General features: G+C 36.7%; 1 protein-coding gene across 1 annotated transcript in view; it reads right to left on the reverse strand.

Moving 5' to 3' along the window:
- Positions 1-22,500, reverse strand: part of LOC109063207 (extracellular matrix organizing protein FRAS1-like) — an 83,097-nt gene that overhangs the window by 53,806 nt on the left and 6,791 nt on the right. The window contains exons 4-17 of the mRNA XM_042756548.1: positions 22,072-22,231; positions 19,325-19,458; positions 19,046-19,129; positions 17,688-17,789; positions 16,709-16,900; positions 15,194-15,283; positions 14,575-14,613; positions 14,319-14,466; positions 12,313-12,415; positions 11,587-11,768; positions 6,014-6,157; positions 4,673-4,813; positions 3,918-4,058; positions 2,334-2,501 (exon numbers count right to left, since the gene is read on the reverse strand). Coding sequence (XP_042612482.1) covers positions 2,334-2,501; positions 3,918-4,058; positions 4,673-4,813; positions 6,014-6,157; positions 11,587-11,768; positions 12,313-12,415; positions 14,319-14,466; positions 14,575-14,613; positions 15,194-15,283; positions 16,709-16,900; positions 17,688-17,789; positions 19,046-19,129; positions 19,325-19,458; positions 22,072-22,231 — 1,828 coding nt within the window. The remainder of the gene's footprint in view (positions 1-2,333; positions 2,502-3,917; positions 4,059-4,672; positions 4,814-6,013; positions 6,158-11,586; positions 11,769-12,312; positions 12,416-14,318; positions 14,467-14,574; positions 14,614-15,193; positions 15,284-16,708; positions 16,901-17,687; positions 17,790-19,045; positions 19,130-19,324; positions 19,459-22,071; positions 22,232-22,500) is intronic.

Genomic DNA, 22,500 nt, shown 5'->3' on the forward strand with positions numbered 1-22,500 from the left:
TTTTTGTTTTTTTTGTAATTATGATTTTTAATGTTTATTGGTTGAGGATAAGTTTTAGTGTAATTATGATTTGTTGATGTTTAATGGTTGCCGACAAAAATAAATTCTGTGATAGGGTCACATATATGGCGCTTTTCCACTGCATGGTATGGGACAGCACGGCTTGGTATGGTTCACTTTTGGGGGGGTCACTGAACTTGCGACACAAACACAATAGAACCGCTAGATTTAAATCAGCACAGCCAGCGAAGGTTTCGTTGTCTGTTGTTTAAGTACAGATGTTCCTCTCGTTGCCAGGAGCGGAAAAATAAATGGGGCGACACGGAATAATAAAAAAAGTAGTCAAAATAGTATAGGCGGCGCAACTATATTTCACATGTGAAAAATTCCAAGTAGATATAACTGCAGGTTCTCATCACCCTATTGTGTGTGACTCCAAAATTGGGCAGAGACAAAATGGGGTGGGGTCTTCCTCGCGCAAAGACTTTCACCATTGGCTCTGGCTCCAGCCAGACACATTTCAAAATAAAATTTTATAAAATTAAACACTTCTAGTTCATTTTATTTTCATAAACTGCTATATAAATAAATATTCTCTTGCGACACCCAAACAGTGATGTTCGGAGAACCTCTGCTAGATTTAAAATCACCCACGAGGTCAGCCAGCGAAGGTCCCGCAGCGCTAACGCTTTTTTTTCAGCAACGGGGGCATCCTGGGGCTCGAAATTTTTAGGTAGAAGGGGTAGTGACCTGGGTGTAAAAAAGTGGCATTGTTTCGAGGTCCTGTTGTGGAATGATCTATATCGATAGTTCCTTTAATTGATACAATAAAATCTTTAGAATCGGATCGGGCGTTTTGCACTTAGTTAATTGGGGGGGCAACGCGGTCATGTGCCTGTCTGTTGGGAGCGAAGTAGCCCTATTTGGCTCCCACCCCATTTTGGGCGCCCCTATAACGAGATCTCCAAGTTATCTATAACGACGTAAAAAGCTATGCTAAACTGCAGTGGAAACGCAAACAGAGCCAAGCCGAGTCGTACCACGCAGTGGAAAAGTGCCAATAGTGGTCTGCAGAAAGACTGACTTTAGAGGGTTTTACAGATTGGAATTTCCTCTGCATGATATCTGATCCACACACACACTCATTCACACACACTGCAGACAAGTAGCCCAGAGGAAGCTCAACATTTTGTCTGAGCATGCTGGCTCAACACAAAGGTCTTCATTGAAGAAGGAGGCATTTGTCATTAATCTAGCAGTAAGCTTCATGACAGTGGACCCACTGAATGGACAGCCCACTGGCCACTGTCTCACTGCTTCTAAGTCAACTCAAGTCAACTGGTAACACTTTAATTTGTTAATGCATTCTGTATGATGTTTTATCAACAAACAATAATTTTAAAGCATTTATTAATCTAGTTTAATATTAATTTGTACATACGCATATTAATATTTTTTTTTTACATTTTAAGATATATGAACAAAAATTATTTAAAAATGAACTACAGTATATTTATAAACAACTAACATTAACCTAAACATGCTTAAATGATATACATCATGATAACATTAACCAACTGATACTCATTTATTTAAATATTTCATTATGAACAATTTTAGAAACAAATGCAAAAGTAAATAGACAGTATTCTGACAAATAAAAATGCATAGCATTTCACGGTTAGTTTTATACACCGTATTTGACATGGACTGGAGCCAATTCCATATCTGTAAAGCTCTCAGCATGTGGGAACATCATAAATACAGAAATGATTCAGTGTGCAAAATTCAGACACCATTCAACTGTAAATTTTATTCAGTGCTGTGGGAGTGAGGTGTTGGTGGTACTACAGAAAGCCTGCAGTCCTTTATGAATATGCTACAAGCAGATGTTGTCATACTGTTTTAGTGCAATTAATTTCTGTGTTCCTGTATGACGGCTCACACCCGCACTTTTTTTTTTTTTCAAAAGATCAGCTTATTCTTTTAATTAGCAAAAAAATGTCATTCTTAATCCCTTTTGGCAGGATTTGATCAGGATTTAAATTTTAAATGAACCGCGTTCTCCACAGGGTGTTTAACATCTTGTACAACAGCCCTGGTGTTTCTGGAGTGAACCACAGATCTTCAGTTATCAAGTATTAAGACTTTGGGAATAACTAGTGCAAACAACCTGCAGTGTGTCGCTCAACACGATGGTATGCACATACTTTTTTCCAGTGTTTATCTCGCCATCACTTCATAATCAGGGAGCTACTGAGAATTACAAATGATAACATATGTGTCTTCATCTTCAGAGAAAAATATAAGAATATGTCTTCTTGTTTGCTCACCTCTGCAGGTCTGATCTGCATCAAGGTAATGCTGTGGCCTGCAGGCAGACATACAGGACCCGTGAGAGACATGCCCATTCTGAGGCTGCAGAACCTCTTCGTGTTTGACACACTGCATGCAGTCTGAGGAATCCGGACCCACACAGAGCCTACATGACGCATGACACCCTGAATAGAGAAGGAAATGCACTGAAAAGAGTTGAAAAAGTAAAGTTCATACACACATAAATGCACAAACAGCTTTACATCTAAAAGGAATTTCTCTTTGAATTTAACTGACCTTAATTTATGCTTCATAAAACTGTTTTAAACTAAACCTAAATTTTAGTCATCTCATTTTATACCTCATAAATATAATTAGACAATTTACACTTTAAGGTTGCTTTTTCAAGTGGACCAGAAGGTACATCCACACAATTTATAACATTCAGATTTCATGCATACTGTACATCCACACATTTGTTTTTCTATCATGGTGGGGACTTTTTACATTGACTATTGTTTTTAAACTGAGCTAATGACATTTCAATCCCCCCAAGCCATCAACCTACAAAAACCTTTTTACATATTTTTAATTTAAATTTTTAGTAAACTACCATTCAAAAGTTTGGTATCATTAAGACTTTCTTGTAAGTTTTAGAAAGACGGTTTATATGTTTACCATGGCTACATTTATTTGATAAAAAAAGTAAAGTGTTGTTGTTGTTTTAACTTTATTCCTGTGATGGCAAAACTGAATTTTTAGCATCATTACTCCAGTCTTCAGTGTCACATGATCCTTCAGAAATCATTCTAATATGCTGATTTGCTGCTCATAAACATGTATTATCATCACAGTTGAAAATGGTAATGCATTGTGGAATCCATGATACAGTGTGTTTACAGCCTTTGTTTGAAATAGAAATCTTTTGTAACAATATGCATGACTACAATTTTTCCTCAATTGAATGCATTTTTTATGAATAAAAGCATCAGTTTCATCAAACTTTTGAAGGGTAGTGTATATTTTTTCTCTCTACAGCCTCACTACAGTGTAAGTTTATTTTATATCTACATACAACATATCCAGTCTATAACACACACAATTCTATAAACAAAGAGTCTGAATCTCTACACAGAGTCAGAGAAGGTTATCTGAATTCAGGACACACACACACTCACCTGCAATGCAGTACTGATTGACATACCGGGACAGGGGACAACTACACTTAAAAGGCTACAGGTAACACATAACCCCTACTGAACAAAAATCCTCACTTTCCACACTATCTTATAATGCAATATATTATAATTCTTCTATATACTTTATGTATGTATGTATCTATCTATCTATATTCAATTACATTCAACTTGTCCCTCTATTTAGTTGTGTGTCTCTTTAAAATTTGGACCAAATTTAAAATCCATTTTTAATGATCCATTGCATCATTTAGTGAGCAGTTGAATCAAATCGAATCAAAGTATTACCCTAGAATTCTTTTGGACAGCTCATCTATGATCTATCCTCTTTTATCATGACCCAGTTTCACCACATAAATACATAAGAGTGGGAGGAATATCAGAGTTTTATAAATGCAGTCGTACTGTGACAGTGTCCCCCTCTGGAGAATAGGCCCTCTCCGCAGGACTCCACACACTGGCCTTGGTTCAGGATGAGAGACTTTGAGCAGGAGGTGCAGTGAGACACAGCTGGCCCTGAGCAGGATGCACACGAACTGTGGCAGGCTGGAAGAAAAACAGAGGCATAGTTCAGCAGATGGATTAAGTAGAAATCCCATGAGATGTGAGCAAAAATAACCAACCTGGACCTCTTGTAACCTATAACCTTTCAGTCGGTTAGCAAAAATACAACTTGTCTTGTTTGAGTACTTTAACACATCTCTGTACTGGTACTGTGGTCATTTTGCTACTTCAGAATGTTCTCTCATCACTCAACTGCAATCATTAGCTACCATAATGTATGGTCTTTCTTATGAGCTGGTTAGGTAAAAAAGTGCCTGCCAAAAACATAAATGCAAATGGACTGTACACAAGAGGATTAGGCTTGACTGTATTAATATAACATTTTAAACTTAAAATCATGCATCAATCTAACATCCAGACATGGCAATTTTCTAACCAGTGTGGTTTTGCTGAGAAAACGTAGGTAAGACATTTCAAGGGACTGACTCCAAATGACAGGGAAACTTTCCAAGGAATCATCTCTGGCAAAGAAAATGGGTTTCAGAATGAATGGTTTTTCTATTCGCTAGAAAAGTGATTGATGAGTTCCTGGTTGCCAGTAAACCTACATGGAGGTGTTGAAAAAAATATTAAATGAGCAAAAGAAAACTTTTCACCTTGGCAACGGCCATGGTCTTCCTTGTAATACTGTGGTGGACATTGTGGCACACATTTCCCCTGATGCAGTGCATGTTCAGGGGGGCAGGTCATGCAACTGGGGCTGTCGGGTTGACAGGTTGCACAGGAAGGGTCACAAGCTCAAAAGGATATAAAAAATATGTTATAAAACATTATATATATAGATATATAAAGAAGACAACATTTGGTTTAAAAAACTATAACAACCTCATGACTAAAATATCACAATCAAAATGAGAAACAATCACATTCAAAAAGGAAGAAATGAATGCAGAAAAGCCTCAGGACTTTCAAAGTCAGCAAGCCAATGCAAAATTTAAAGTGCTCAAACAACAAGCTATTTTTACCCAAAGTCAGAAACCCAAAACAACTCCCAGCAACACAATTCTCTCTTATGTTAAATAGAAAAGCTGGATCTGTGGAGGTTAAGTTCACTGTAAAATAGACATTTAGAGTGTCATTCTGCATTTGCTGTAGTGTTGTCAAGGTGAAGCTTAAATGTATTCGAGGTGACATTTTTGAAGCAGTCTTTTGTCTCTACTTGCCAAGATATTATGATCAGCAGGTAAGACAATGGATAAGGCCACTGACAATGCTAGGACAATCTAATTAGTAAATTCTACATCCATCCAATACAAAATCAAATTACTTAGTATTTATATTCAATTAATATAAAAAAATTAATTAAATTATTGAGGGCACTGTAAGGATGGAATACACTATATACCTTTTATAATTTTAACGGATTTAAGACAACAGGGATCATAAACTTGCCACCCAGAAAAACAGTGCATCACTAAATAACTGTGGGTCACATACACTACAAGACATTCACAATGTTCTGCACACAAACACATGCCGAAACATATGCGTTGTTTATAGGAGACGTTTGACAAATAAAAAGAATATGTGTTCTGTGACTGATATCCTCTGACTAGATTAAGTCATAATATGAAGCTAAAAAACTAAATCTGTGCCCATCAAACACTGTATTTTCTGTAAAATCTATCAGCTCCAGCTGCCCGAAATGTGCAGTCTGGCTCTGACTTTCAGCAACTAGTGACAACTCCTTCAGACTGCAAATCTGAAATCTGGGCAAAACTGGGCAAAATGTCGTGTATTCCAGCTTATTCGTGACAAAAAACACAAAAGTTCGTTTAAAATGTTACATTTCAAATAAACATTTTACTTAAACATTGTTTTAAGACTTTCAAGCAAATATTTGTTCAATGATGATATTTGTTAAAATGTTTAATTTAATTACTGACCAACAAATAAACCACACAGTGTAACTAAGATGTGAATTCTGCCCATCATACCATAACAGGTGCCTTGATTAGCATAAAAGCCTGGACCACAATCCAGAACACAGAATCCATCCTTCAGTAAGTGAGAGGGGTCTGAGCATGTCAAACAATCCTGAGGCCCCGCCCCCTGGCAAGATGAACAGGAGTCATGGCAACCTAAAAAGCAAGAAGACAATAATGTGTTCAAAATCAAACTAAACAACACTCACACACACACACACACAAAAAAAGCATAAGCTGGCATCACAAGGTTATTTTATGCTCTAGAGTTGTGTTGTGGCTTTTCTTTGAGGAATTAAAGTGACTTTATTTTGACTATGAGAGAAAACACGCCAGTCAGACAAGAACAAAACATGACCTTTCTGAGGGAGCTTATAAAAGGTACAGAAAAGGCTCAACACCACAATTTGAAGGACACATACAGAAACACATACGTAAGATGTTGAATATATGCATTAAAACACACAATAACACATAACACAAATGCATCTTCACTAACAATAACCTTCTTTTATAATCATCCCGTGGTAAGATGTAATATAACAATACACAATATATATATATATATATATATATATATATATATATATATACACACAATATACAAAGTAGACAATAGATGGTATTTGTGTGTACAGGTAAAAGGAAATGTAAAAAGAGGAATGTGTGTTAAATAAATAAATGTATAAATATTGTAGTGTACTACACATTTATTGCCAAGTTGGTCTGGATGTGAGGGGTCCAGAATGATTTTTGCCAGCTCTTTTACTCACTCTAGATGAGTGCATTTTTGGAGAGTGGAGAGGGTTGCACCAGTGATTCGCTCAGCAGTCCGGACTATCCGCTGCAATCTTTTAAGTTCTGATTTGGTAGCTGAGCTGAACCAGACAGTTATAGAAGTGCAGAGGACGGATTCAATGACTGCAGAGTAGAACTGCATCAGCAGCTCCTGTGGCAGGTTGAATTTCCTCAGCTGGTGAAGGAACTACAACCTCTGCTAGGTCTTTTTGACAATGGAATCTATGTGGAACTCCTACTTCAGGTCCTGAGAGATGGTGGTGCCCGGGAGCTTGAATGACTCCACTGTTGTTACAAATGACTGCATGGCCACAGATGTTAAAGCTACAGGTCTGTAATAATTTAGTCCTGTAATTTTGGGTTTCTTTGGTATGGGGATGATGGTGGAGTGTTTGAAGTATGTAGGGACTTCACACAGCTCCAGTGATCTGTTGAAGATCTGTGTAAAGATGGAGGCCAGCTGGTCAGCACAGGTTTTTAGGCAGGCTGGTGTTACACCATCTGGGCCTGATGTTTTCTTTCTCTTCTGTTCCGGAAGACCTGACACACATCTTTTTCACCGACCTGAAGTGCAGGAGGTGGGGGAGAGAGAGGTTGCTGGAGGTGTTATGAGATCCATAGAGAGAAGGTCAGAATGGGTGTGGGCTGTGAGACAGGGTTTTTCAAACCTGCAATAAAACTCATTCAAATCATCGTCCAGTTCTTTATTTTCTACAGTGTTGGGGAATGGTGTATTGCAGTTGGTGATGTCCAGACCATTCCACACTGATGCAGGGTCATTGGCACAAAAGTTTCTCAGCTTTTCGGAGTAGTTCCTCTTAGCCACTCTTATCTCCTTTGTCACTGTGTTTTTGGACTGTTTATACAAGACTCTGTCCCCATTCCCATAGGCATCTTCTTTGGCTTGACAGAGCTGTCTAAGTTTTGCAGTAAACCATGGTGTGTCATTGTTGTAAGCTAAATGAGTCCTGGCAGGGATGCACATATCCTCACAGAAACTGATGTATGATGTTACAAAATCCGTTTGCTCATCCAGATCAGTGGAAGCAGTTTAGTGCAGTTGAAGCAGGCTTGTTAATGCTTCATTAGTCCATCTTTTTACAGTCCTTATTACAGGTTAAGCTGATTTCAGTTTCTGTCTGTAGGTCGGTATAAGATGAACCAGACAGTGATCAGAGAGACCCGTGGGACTGAGTGATATGCATCCTTTATTGTAGTGTAACAGTGGTCCAGTATATTACTGTCTCTGGTAGGACATGTAACGGGCTTTCTGTATTTTGGTAGTTCATGTGTGAGGTTTACTTTCTTACAGAGGCTTACAGAGTCCGAGTGTTGTTACTCTGTGCCTGCGATCTGATCAGCCAGCTGTTGTAACGCTGCATGCAAAATCCTGGCAGAAGATTGTGTAGTGTGAGCTACTGCCGAATGTTCAGCAGTTCATCACTGGTAAAACTTACTGTGTTTGAAAAACAACAGACAGAAAAAACTAACAAAAACATTAAAACCACTGGAGAGCTCCTCACCGAGGCAGCAATACGCTGCGCCATCTTGATGCATCTTGAGGCATTATGTTTTGTCACCGGCTGGTTGTGGATTTCCAATATTTGGAAAAGCTTGATTGGGCTTTGAGTAAACATGGAAGGAGGGTTTTCTCTAAGTTTTTTCCATAAGGTATGAGTTCAAGATATTTGCTTTGTAAAATAAGTGACCTAAATTTGAATATTCATGACCCTAACTCAGTCTCCCTTTAGCAAATTTACTGAACTGCTCCACATAAATATATCACACAAGCCTTAAAATCTCATCAATCTACCATCTGTCCTTCAGACAGAGAGAGAGAGAGAGAGAGAGAGAGAGAGAGAGAGAGAGAGAGAGAGAGAAATGTGGGACAAATTAACAGCTGTGCATGCATCCTTTCTGGTTATGCGGCTCAATATAGCAAACAATAGAAGATGTCTGTTATTCCAGATTTTGTACATTTCTTGCAATACAAATCTTGCTGCCACTGTGCTAATATGTTGTTAGTGGTTTCCAGGGACTCTCTTGTGGTTAATAAGGTTTTCTGAATGGTTCTTAAGGTGCTGTGCCGTTGCTAGGATGTTATAGGTGGTTGCTAGGTGGTTACTTCCTGTATCGTCCGACTGTAGTTGATGTGATGTTGTTGTTGTTGTGTGTACTTCCAACAACGTGCATTTTAAATAAATGCTGTTATATGCTGAAATGCTAAATGCTGAAAAAAAGTTTCCATGGTTTCCACAAATATATTAATCAGTGCAACTGTTTTCAACATGTTATGTTTCAATATGTTTCTTGAGCACAAAATCACAATGTTAGAATGAATTCAGAAGGATCATGTGACACTGTAGTTTGGAGTAATGGCTGCTGAAAATTCAGCTTTTACTAAGAAAAGTAACATCATACCTCTCAATAAGTCACACAGTTTGTATCTTTCATGTTCACAGCAAAAATTGTGACACATTAAAACGTAAGACTTAAAATAGAAATACTGATACTTTCCTTAGTAAGAACCACTTATTTCATATCTAATATTTTATTTTACATATAATTATGCCTTGTGTCATAATTTGTCTCAGATTCATGTACAAATTTCTGTTAAAATACTTTTTATTTTTTAATGAATAATCAATTATTATATATTGTTACAAACACCACAGAATTTGTACAAACAGTCTCTAATTATGTTGTGCAGCAATAAGGTCACAAGACACATTCTCTCATTCTTTGTGTGAGTCTAGTGCTCAGGATTAAACTACAAATCTGGGCCCGGCGCCCAATGTGAAACATTCACGTTCTACATGGCACCTCTCCACAGACTCACACACACTGGCACCAAACTGGCCCAAAACCCTGAGAAGCTGGAATGGGACCAAATATTTTGACAGCCAACAACAAAGTGTGAACAAGAGACATAGGTAACCATGTTTAGTGGATTTGGAAAAGCTTCCCATGCTAGAAAAATTAATGACAGCACACTTCGGCATGTCTGTCAGCATAACTCTTTAAGGGTTTACATGACTTCTTGATACACTGCAGACGTGAAAGGATATATTTTAAGATTTCCAAGTTGTGGCATGTAAGTAGTGTTCGGTAAGGTCTGTTAGTGGTTTGTTTCAAAATAGCAATATGTTACATGAGATAAAAATGTATAACATTGTTTATAATGTAAAAGAGAAAGGCACAGACAATAAATAACAGAGAAGAGAACAGATGATGAAGGAACATCTAAGGGCTTCCTCTAAGAGTCCCTCATTTTTTAGCTTAGCTAATTAACTTATTGAACATTTGAATTTTTGCTCTCAATCAGAGAGTAAAACAAGAGAATGAATCGTTATCGTTTGGCTACAAAAAAAACCTTCCACATTCAGTTGCTCAGTATGACTTATTCTCGCTAAATCCACCATAATGGGCTCAACCTAAGCTTGGTATTTCTTTCCCTTCTTGTCCCTTGTAGAACAATGTGGTCCAATCTGTGGGAGAGGCTTATTAAAGTGTGAAATTGAATGAGAGTGGGGACTGAGGTAATTGCTGTACAGTCTGCTGGTCCCAGTCACAGACCAGTTAACAGGTCACTAATGCATGATTCCCTCCAGACTGGATTGCTATAGTCAGGTAGCCTGACAAGACTAGGTACCCATGTCTTGAGGTTGATTCTTATGCAAGGAGTGAATGCACCGCAGGTGCAGTAATGCTCCATCTGGCTTTAATAGCAAAAAAAAAAAAAAAAAAAAAAAGCCCTTTTAGAGATACCATGATGTAAAATGTTGTACAACAGGAAGTATACATCTAAGTATATAAAATGGGCACTTTTGTTTATCGAGGAACTAAATACAGCTTAATTTTGCAATTATAATATAGCAATGAACATTAAATTAATAATAACAATGAAATTCTATCAGAATGAGGAGGAAATAAATAAAATGAATTAATACATTTTATATATATAATTACATTGTTATTATACATTAATCAAAGGTTTGGTATCAGTGAAAATTTAGTTTTACAAAGACGATTCTCCATTTGATTGAACATAAATACTGTAATATTGTGAAATATTATTTCAATTTAAAATATTTTGTTCTAGTTTAACTTGTTAAAAATTTAATTTATTTCTGTAATAGCAAAGCTGAATTTTCAGCAGCCATTATTCCAGCATTCAGTGTCCGAAAATCATTCTATTATGCTCACTTGCTGCTAAAAAAACATTTCTTATTTTTATCCATGTTGAAAATAGTTGTGCTGCTTAAGGAATTGTGGAAATCATGATAGTGTGGCTTTTTTTCATAATTCTTAGATGATTAAGGTTTCAAGAACATAAATTATTTGAAACAGAAATAATTTATAATATGTAAATGTCTTTACATTTACACCAAATCAAAAATCATAGTAATCCTAAACTTTTAAAAGGTAGTCAATATATATTTACATACACTATAAAAATTTTAAATAATAATAGTATGGTATATATTTAATATAGATGTAAATCTTAAATGTACATACATAAACTTTTTGTTTTATAAAGACATTTAAATATAAATGTATAACATGATTTTTGGCAATATTTCTATGATAGCTTCACTAACACAACAATACTGTATTTTTTAAGTATTACTGCCACCTTTCCTATATTTAGCTACCTGTTTAGATGCAATATATGCTTTTTGTTTAAGGTCGGTAAGAAAGCATGATAAAAGTACAGCAGAAGTAAATAGCATCACAGAAAGTCAAGACAATAAAAGTGAATGAAATGTTAACTGCAGTTGACTTACTGAGACAGCGTGTGTGGTCCTGGAACAGACCTCTCTCACAGGTGGTCACACATTGCCTGCCACTGAGGAGAAAGGACCCACCACATGCTGTGCATTCAAAGTCATTCTCACAGGTGGCACATGACGGCTGGCAGGCTGGTAGAACAAGAGAAAGAGAAGGGTGATAGGGGCTGGGGGATTCACTTTGTGGCTGCACTGGCAAAACCTATGCAAAAGCAGGGCACAAAACACTAATACATTAATTGAAATTGGGTGTGAGAGACTGTAAGGAATTTGTCAAATGATGCGATAGCCCTCCAAAGTGAGGGGAAATTCCAGTGTAGGATCCGGACTGTGTTTTGACTTGTTAAAATGACTGTAACAAACATGACTCATGTACATGTACATGCACATCCACATACAGTACACACAAACACACACACACACCAACAAAGCTATAGGATTAGCTATTTATGGAAGTCACCCAAAGCACTGGGCATTTTAAGGACTTAAAATACCATGGTGTAAAAATATGTTTAGGCCAGACGTGTGTGAATGTTGGAGAGAAAATAAAAAGAGGAGGATAAAGTAAAAAAGGAAGCAAGATGAAGAGGTAAACAGCAATTTGTGTAACAAAATCAGCATGGGCTGTAGAAGTACAATGGTAAAACACAATTTAAAAAAAAAAAAGTATGTTTATTTTTTTAACTGAATTTGCTTTGAGCTGAGAGGAATTGAGTTCATGACTTGAGTGAGGGTAGATTCATCAACAGGGCAGAAGGGTCCTGACAGCTGTCACAGTGATCTGGTGTGCCAGAGCATGTCAAACAGTCCTCGTGACACTGCACTGCTACAGACACATACAAAAAACTGTCAAATTAAGTACTTAGCAATGCATATTACTAATCAAAAATTAAGTTTTAATATTTTTATGGTAGGAAATTTACAAAATATCTTCATGGAACATGATCTTTACTTAATATCCTAATGTTTTTGGCATAAAAAAGAAAAATCTATAATTTTGACACAAACAATGTATTTTTGGCTATTGCTACAAATATATCCCAGCAACTTAAAATTGTTTTTGTGGTCAAGGGTCACATATAATGGTTAAAAGACCATTACAACTGCTAGCCTGAAGAACCTGGAAGTGCAGTTGCCGGTTGTGTGATGTCATGGTAATTTCATCTATAGTCATGCAAATGAACCACCAAATATCCCACCCAGTCTTTAGTGTACTACTAAGGCACTCGAAACTTCTCCACACGGTCCAACTGAAACCTGAGCATATAGTTCTCTCTGGCACCATTACTTGGCACAAGAATTAATTACATAGTCTCTAATGAGCTGGTAAATCCCTTGCTAAGGGCTTTGGGCTGCAGGTTTCTGGCTCCGTCTATGAGGCCAGAACAAGAGACATGGAAATAGGGCAATGTAAGATATTAAAGGTGCGTTGGTAATTATTTGATGGTCATTCCCAATTTTTCGACCGGACTATAAGCACAAGGCCACAGTCCTATCCTTAGGGAGAAAAGGAAACTCTAAGTCTTTATTATTTTCTGACATTCCCCCATAAATCACTTTTAATTAAATACTTTGGTGTGTGAATCAATAACTCTTGGTGAAAAACTATCCTACTTTCCATTTTCCAGTTGAAGTAAGCATTTTTTACCAGAATGACCTTTGAGACTTTCCATCGATTTGCAAAATCTACTTGTTTCGAGTGCAAATGTATTATAATATGGCCACTAGCTCGTAAATCCTTCCGAATCACAGCATTTCTCACAGTAACACTGCAGGTCATTATATCTCAGATATTCTGTCTTATAAAACACTGATGCTGATGCTGGGCTCCTTCTGTTCCTCACAACAGGCAGTTGAGTTAACAAATGGTTATGTGGCTGTGAATGCATACACACTGTCTTTGCCGTATTGATAAAATCTGGACATTAACCAGCTAACAAGCACTATCACCACACAAGATGCTACTTAACATATGTGATTAATAGTGCTTATGATAAATATATATATATATTTTTTGTAAACAGGACAGTCATATTTCTGTACAAAGTTTAAGGGAAAATATACCCTTTGACTGCTGTGTTTACAGGATACATTAGCATTATCTAATAAGCATAAACACAGAGATGCCAAACGGTCAACACACATACATATAAACATCCAAACAATTTACCCTGCCTCTTCAGATAAACATACAGTATATATCTATATAAAAGCAAAATGTAAACACAAACACATTCTGCTTTCTTGCTCTCTATGGTATTTTCCAAGAGAAAGAGAGAGAGCGAAAGATGCATGTTCCTTCTTGCAGCATCTCTGGAAGTCACCTTGGAAATTTAGTATATAGAGCAGACCGGAGTCTCATGGGTGCTGCAGAGCTAAATAACCATGTTATCTAACCAGAATATAATCTAATACTCTCATCTCTCTCCCACTGAGATCAACTATGGTTTGTCTTTATGGTTAAGGAATTGTTCCTTGGAGGGCTGATAAAGAAAGATTTTCAGAACAATTTAAGTGTTTTTTTTTTTTTTTTTTTATATAAAGAAATGCTTTTAAACTGGGAATAGAATGATGTAATGTTCTTTTGAAGTAAATAAATCAAAATATAACCCTGATTTTACTGATTATATTGGAATATATTCACAAGAGAGAATGGTAATTAACTACGGCAGCTTCATACATCATTGCTGTTTGGGAAATGAACATCAGCATAGACGCGCAGGTCTCACCTGGATTGCAGTCCGGACAGCACTGTTCAGGGTGAGGTATAGTTAGGGTGCCCAATGGACAGGTGGGACAGGAGTGCTGGTAACAGGTCACATGACCCTCCTGACACTGGCACATGTGACACAGACCCTCTCTGATGCTCTCTAGATTCTGAGACCAGAGACACAAGAACAGTAAACAGACATTTTTGCTTAGACAAAAAATCGGTTAAAATAGTATTGAGAAATTTTTGCAAACCATGTTCTCATATTTACTTACAGAGAGGCGTCTAAAACTCTTGATGCTGGCTTTCTGCCCCTAAATGGACAAAGATAGTTTGAATGGTGGTGGTATTGATTTGCTTGTCTTTTTCTTCATTGCTATCAAAAGCTCAAAAGTTTGGGGTCAGTATTTATTTATCTTTTGAGAGAGAAATGAATACTTTTATTCAGCAAGGACACACAATTACAGGAATAGATTTATAATGTTACATAAAACCTATTTCATAGTTTACACAAAATATGAATATGTTTTCAACATTGATAACAAGAAATGTTTCTTGAGCACTAAATCAGCATATTAGAATAATTTCTGAAGGATCATGTGACACTGATCACTGGAGAAACGATGCTGAAATAAACTGTATTTTAAAATATATTAAAGTAGAAAACAGTTATTTCAAACTGGAAAAATATTTCACAATATTACTGTTTTTATTGTATTTTTGATCAAATAAATGCACCCTTGGTAAGAATAAGAAACTTCTTTGAAAAACATCTTACTGAACCCAAACCTTTGAATGGTAGCAAATGTATTTCACATGTAAACATGGATATAAAACATGATAAGACCAATGTATGTTTTACCAAACCCATATTTAAAGAAGCATGCTTTGTACCTTTTGATGTGGCTGTGAATATGTACAGGAACTGGTTGTTGTCTTACACTCTGGGCAGCATTTCCCAGGCAAATGGACCAGTTTTTCTCCCTGGCACAAGGTGTGAAATTTTAGCTCACTTAATTTCAGCATGAAAACACCCCCAGGGGAATGATTAGCTGTCTGACACAGAGCCACAAATCTCTAATTACATCACATTTCCAATTCTGCCTCTGAGGTTCTTTATAGGGGGCCATTATCAACAGTCATTTACATTCATGAGAGAATCTTTTAGTTGTCTCTGTGTAACACAGTTTGATCACCCAAGTCATGGTGGTCTTACAGACAAATCAGCAGATGTCAGTGAAATATGCTTAAGATGGGAAAGTAGGTTTTCAAAAAGATACAGAAGCATCTTTTGTGTTTCTTGTTTAATCAGACACTCTATTGCTCTGACTTCAGTGAACATCAGCTCTTATTTTAATTAATGTAGGACTGTAAACCACTGTACTGAAACAAAAAAGTAATCTAAAATGTACTTCATGTGAGAACATCTAATTAAAATGGTTTAATTCAAGTAAAAAAAGGAAATAAAATAAAAAAAGAAATTTAAAGGGACAGTTCAACCCAAAATTCTGTAATCATTTACCCACCTTCGTGTCATTCATCTTCACAATACAAATGAAGATATTTTAATATTCTCTTATATTTTTTGCCCATCTCTTGGTTATCCACACAACTAAAACTTTCATGCATCAAAAATTGCAAACAGACGCAGTAAAATACTTGAGCAGTTCATCTTCTGAAGAGAATTTATTTTTTTTTATTTTGTTTAAATTCACCCAAAGCTTTTATTATTGATAAGATTTTATTTATTTGATTTATATATTTTAGAAAAAATTGTATGGGTTTGGACTGACATGACGGTGAGTGAATAATGACAGAACTATCCTAAAAATGGGACTAGTCGAAAAACAAGAAGAAATAGCTCCAAATAACAGCATGTTGCCACTTTTTACAGCATGCATAATAGTTTAACACAACAGAATGTGTCATGTTTAAAATCTGAGAGTTTTCTGTTTAGACTTGTGTACTACAACTTCCATTATGAACTCTACCATGACCCTAGTGCAAATCATAGGACTTAAAAACTTTTAAGTCAGAGTTTCCTCTCTAAAGAATAACCTTTACAGTGACACTTCTGGATTTGGGCCAAAAGTACAATTATTAAGTGATAAATCTCCACAGTGCTCAACCTTTCAAAGCTCCTTATGATTAATGGAGAAGCGGAGAACATATTGATTGAATAAAGTTGTAATTCATAACGGGACAAATGACCGCAGAGATAATGTCCCCCAGGTTTCAAACTCGCCTGGTATATTTTGCCCTAATAATTTTCAACATTTCAAATGGCAGTATATAAGGCATCCCCCCAGCTGAGCTTGTTAATTGTATCTTTTAATGAGAAGAATAAGCATGTGTCCCTGATGATGGCTCTGCATAGAAATGTGTTCCTTATCAAATTTGGACACATACCTGTGGGCACTCTATTCTGGCGCACTCGACCCTTTGGCACAGGACCTGACCCCGTTCACACATACAGAACTCACAACCTGTGCCGTTCCACATATCGCCATGGTAACGGATGATGCCCTCATAGAGGCAGCTGCCTTTAGACGAGACACAGTCTTGGCAGCACTGTCCGGGTCGCTTGATCTTCATCTGACCCTGAGAAAAACACACATCAGCACACACTTGTCATTATACACATTAAATAATTTTTACTTGTGCCTCAGTTTGAAAAATGAAAAAATCAGTTATAAACGACAAGATCCATTTAATAGAGAATGATTTGTTTTTAACCCAGAATATTTCTTTAAAGACCTCACAACTGTTTTACAAGCGTGTTGATATATTTGGAAGTTTTAGAAATGAGAAATTAGAAATGAGAGTTTGGACGGGACCTACTGAAGGACTCGTCCCTGTTGTTTTAGGAAAATAGCCAGTAGACTGGAAGAGAAAAACTAGTCAATTTGTAGAAAAAAAAAAGGTGAACTTTGCCAACTTTTAACATATAGACAGGTTCTAGCTAATAAATATGAACTAAAAGCCATAAAAGCCTCATTTTCATTTAAATGGGGTGATTTCACGCTCTTTAAGGATTCACACTTATTAAGGTAAGATATAAAAATGAAATGTCTGTTTCTGCTGAGAATTGTTCTAAAGCACAGTTATATAAGATCATGAATTTTGCATGAAAGCAAAAGACTGAGTTGGAAGCAATAGACAAAATGTGAAGTATATGGTGCAAACAATCCTGGATGACGAAAAATCCTAACTGTCACTTTCAGACCAAAGAAGCATAAACTGTAAGAATCTAAGTGAGACTGTACTGAATTGTAAATGGCAACAGTCAGTTAGCCAACAGCTTCTCTTTTGTGATCTTCTCAGTAAGCTTGCTGGTCAAGAAAGGTCTTTGACATGAAGTGTTGGGGTGTAATGGATTTCTGCTGACCTTATCACAGTGGAGAGGAGGGCACTTCTCTGTCTGACAGCGAGAATGACCGCGATCACACACACAGGTGGTACAGCTGCCCCTCTGCCACTGCTCGCCGTGCTAAAAACACACACGTACACAATAAAAGAGCTCTGAGAGAAGGGAACATCTACTGTATGTCATCAATACTATGTTATTAAATGTACGTAAAATTCCAATTCGAAATTCCAGAGTATATTGTTTGTATTTGATTCTTTGTATTTTATTAAATGTAAATTAATTACTATTTCTTCCAGTGCTATATTGACAATGTACAAGTACTAGAAGGAGATGAAAAGAATGGTGAATGTTATCCTCTGTAAATCCTTGCTTTGCTTTCACACAATCCACTGTGATCAAAAGAGCTGAACTGGTGGGACGTGATCGCTGAGAGCACGGTGGACAGAGAAACAGCCCTAAAAGACATGCTGATGAGAGATTTTGGGGACGCTTGTGACATTTTAGTGTCTAAAGAGATGTGTCACTACTGCAAGGATGTAACCATATATTCCAGACTGAGGGGATCAAATGGAATAATTTAAGAATTAACCATTAAAAACCCCACATGATTCAATCATCATCTGAATATTCTATGTCTTTAGTAATATTGAGTCTATATTGGCACTTTGACAACTCCGTATTACAGAGGAACTGTATATGCATTATTGTATATGTTTATGTTTCCAACAATAAACTTTTGCTCATTACAGGTATTACTGGCATATTTAGCCATACACTTTATCTTTACCTTCCTTAAATACTTGGTCAAGGAATATAAATATATATAGTAGGCTATTAATTACTACTATTTACTTTGCTTGATTTTTATTTACTTTTGCACTGCTAATATTTCGATATTCGATGTTTATTCACACAACCTCTTTATTTTATATTGCAGACTTTTCCATTGTATGCAGCTATGCTGTAAATGCTTTGGCGATACAAATGTACAGTTTTTTTATGTTGATGCAGCAGACCAAAACTTCAAACAGAGAGAGAGTGAGCAAACAGATGAAAAGTCAGTTGAGGGAATGATGTGTATTGTAACAGCGGAGGGAGGAACATGATGATATGAGGCAAGAAAGAAGTGTGGAGGAATGACAGAAGCAAGACTGACAAGCATATCACACACACACCAAACTCAGACACGGCTCTCTGCTCAACCCATCTGCCACAATATGAATGATGAGCACACTTTAACCCACACTTACCATCCCCTCCCTCAAAAGGTCTTCCGTAATACAGACATGCATTATCCCATCTGTCACTCTCGATCTATCTCTGTCCTCAGATCTCTGTGCATATTTCACCTTTTTCTAATCTCTTTTCCAGCTTACCTTGTGCTCATTCCCGGCCTCCATGCAGGGATCCGGCTCACACTGAGGACAGCACTGTCCTGGCTGGACCACCAGGTTCTCATTCTGTGTGTCAAATGAGCACATCAACATGCTTTTAATAGCTAGAATAACTCTTTCAATTCATAATCTGAACATGATTAATCAGTCTCGATTTCAAGATATTGTGGTAGTTTTACACACCAAGACAGGCAGAACTGTTTTGCCTTGACTATTACTGACAGATCAAAACACAAGGCACAGTTCAGGGTTGTTACTGACCGCTTTGCATGTAACAGGCTGACACTCTGCAACCAGGCATTCAGTGTGACCGTTTCTGCATCGACACTTTGTACAGGGGCTGGTTGTCCATTCCACCCCATCTCTGTACTGACGGCCTTCCCAAGAGCAGGAGGCTATGAAATCAAAAAGAGCATTTTTATTGCAAAACTGTACAAGAATTTCCAAAAGGAAAAAGCACAGCATTGGTCTTGGGACCCATATAGCTAAGAAAAGCATGCATTTTTTAAAGCAATCAGCAAAACAGACGACTGCTACTAACATCACAACACGTGAGTAAAAGCTGAAGTGTAATACCGGTGCCACTAGTGAAACCAAAAAAAGAACTGCAGAAACAATAGCTGTTTTCAAAAATTTTCAGAATGCACCCTAGTTTGCAGTCTTTGGAGCAAATTCATGCCCCAAGTTTACACCACTGGTTGAACCCATGCCGTTATATCCACTCAAACAGACACAATTCCATTTGAAGCCACTAGAAATTACACACATCTTTAAAAATTATTTCTGTATTATGATGTACATCCAAGTGAAATGGATTATCGATGAAAAAAGAAAAGAAAAAAAAGTTGGGCAGGAACTTGGGTTTTTGATTGGATGGAGGCAAATCTGAATGTAAGCTTGCAGTTGACTTTAAGAAAGGTGCGGGGTTTGAGTGGACGAGACGACTGGAGAAGTCCAGAATGCATGACCAGAGAGAAGTCTATTGTTGTTACATTTTGATTAAAAATTATGAGGTCAAAAACGTTTCAAAATAAACCATAAGCATGGATGAATCGTTTACAGTAACTTTAGTAACATGCACTTTGAAAATAGTTAATTTCCATTTAATGTTGATTTTAACATGAAAATTAAGACAAAAAAAGTTGTTTTTTTAGGTGTAGCTTATATTTGCTTCACAGTGACCATTAATATTGTTTTAATATATTTTATAAATAAGCAGATTTACTATAATTATACATTAACAAAGATCAATAAATGAGCAAATATATAAATACTGATATAAACAAATATCCGGTGTATTTGTCCTAGAAAAACTAAAATAAATTAATAAACTTAAAGGGGTCATATGATGCTGCTAAAAATAACATTATTTTGTGTAATGCAATGTGTTTATGCGGTTTAAGGTTAAAAAAACACATTATTTTCCATATAATGTACATTCTTGATTCTTCTGAAACACGTTGATTTTTCATTATTTTGTGTAATGCAATGTGTTTATGCGGTTTAAGGTTATTGTGATTGGCCGAATGCCTGAAGCATGTGACGGAAATGTAACATACTATGCCATCTCCCAGCAGCCAGACTCAGTCCGGGATGCTCTGTTCGTTCCCATCATCGCTTTCTTCTTGCAGTTCAGAGTTTGGTGTGAACGGCATTAGGTAATGAATAACTTGAAACACGTTGATTTTTAGAGTGATTGTGGTTGTGAGGAATGTTATTGTGCTATTATTTTAAGGCTATTGTGGATTAGTGTGTACTGGAGACGCGAACCGTTTCAAACGATTCAGGACGTTTTGGTGTCCTGGTTCGACCGGTTCACTAAGAAGATCTGGGTAAATAGAAAGATTCATTCACGACCCGGACATCACTAGACGAGACAAAACCAATAAAACCCATTACAAACGAGGCATTTGTTGCATCCGGTGGGGACATAATTAATGATTATAATGACTTATAATGTCTTTTTATTCGTTGCGTTGCGTATCGCGCTGTTTTGTTGTATAAAGTGTGTATGTATTTTTTGTTTGTGATGAATTATACTGTATTTTTTATTGTTCTGCTCAAAACCGGCATTTGAATTACCATTGGCAAATTATTTACATACACAGTGACTCACAAAATGGCAGCTGCGGCAACAGAGAGAATAAAAGGTATGACTTCTTTCTTTGCGTGAACATTTGGGCGGCGTTATGCAAATCTTCCAACATCGTGACGTAGACGTGGGGGCGTGTTAGAACGAGCCGTTTTAGGGGGGTGTGGTTGACTTTTATAAAGAATATCTCTTTGGATTTGAGACTTTAGTCTTTGCAACTTTACAGATCTTCTTTATTCACCAAGAGCTTGTAACATTCCAAAGAGAAAGGAAAAATTTAAATTGCATCAAATGACCCCTTTAACTAAAGTATTAAATAATTAGCGAAAAAACAAAAGAAAATATTATTCTTCTGTATTCCATTAATAGTTTAATAAATAAATAAATAAATATCATGTTACGGTAATTTAATCTGAATTTTTTTCTGTAGTTCTTTAGGAACCGATAAAGAGTAAAGATCCAGTATGTGTTGTCTCGTGTTCTACAGGACCATAAACTCCTAAACATACCATCACAATTTTTTGTAACGCTTCATTTTAAGGACCAATTCTCACTATTAACTAGTAGCTTATTAGCATGCATATTACTAGCATATTGGCTGTTTATTAATACTTATTAGTCAGATATTAATTCCTTATTCTGCATGACCATAACAAATACCTTAACCATAACACCTAAACTTAACAACTACCTTAATAATTATTAATAAGAAGCAAATTAGGAATTTATTGAGGGAAAAATCTTAGTTAATAGTGAATATGTGTTCCCTGTTCTAAAGTGTTACCCATTTTTTTCCATAATGTAAAATACAATGACCTGACTAAAACCGGAAGCAATGGTTGAGGAAAGGAATCGCTTTCACAAACAGCAAGTAGTCCATCATGCTGTGTATGAAAAAAGTTGCAGCTTACTGTACCTCCATTGTGAGCACATACAGGGCAGCAGTCTCCGTCTGGGATGAAAGGACTCTGGTCTTTCCCACAACTAAGAGAAGGACAAGCACGTGGCCCACAGGTCACCTTCCCATGAGAGCATGTGCACACCGAACATTTGGAATTACTCCACTGACTGTCATGCTGAGTGAGTGGAGGAAGGAGAGTAGTAAATCAGGACATGGATGAAGAGAAATGTCGATTGCAAAACTAAACTGCAAAAATTAATGAAAACACTGTTATCTTTAAATCTGAGCAAACATAATATAACTTATTGTTCTGAGCCCCAATACAAACACAGCCTGCTCCCTAAAGTAAATGCTACTTGACTTGAAAGCTACACTGCTAGAATCTTAAACAGGGCACAGAGTGGCTCTTAAGCAGGGATGATTGGGACAAAAAAAAGAAGCTTG

This window comes from Cyprinus carpio, chromosome A5 (assembly GCF_018340385.1).
Source record: "Cyprinus carpio isolate SPL01 chromosome A5, ASM1834038v1, whole genome shotgun sequence".
Taxonomy (NCBI): Eukaryota; Metazoa; Chordata; class Actinopteri; order Cypriniformes; family Cyprinidae; genus Cyprinus; species Cyprinus carpio.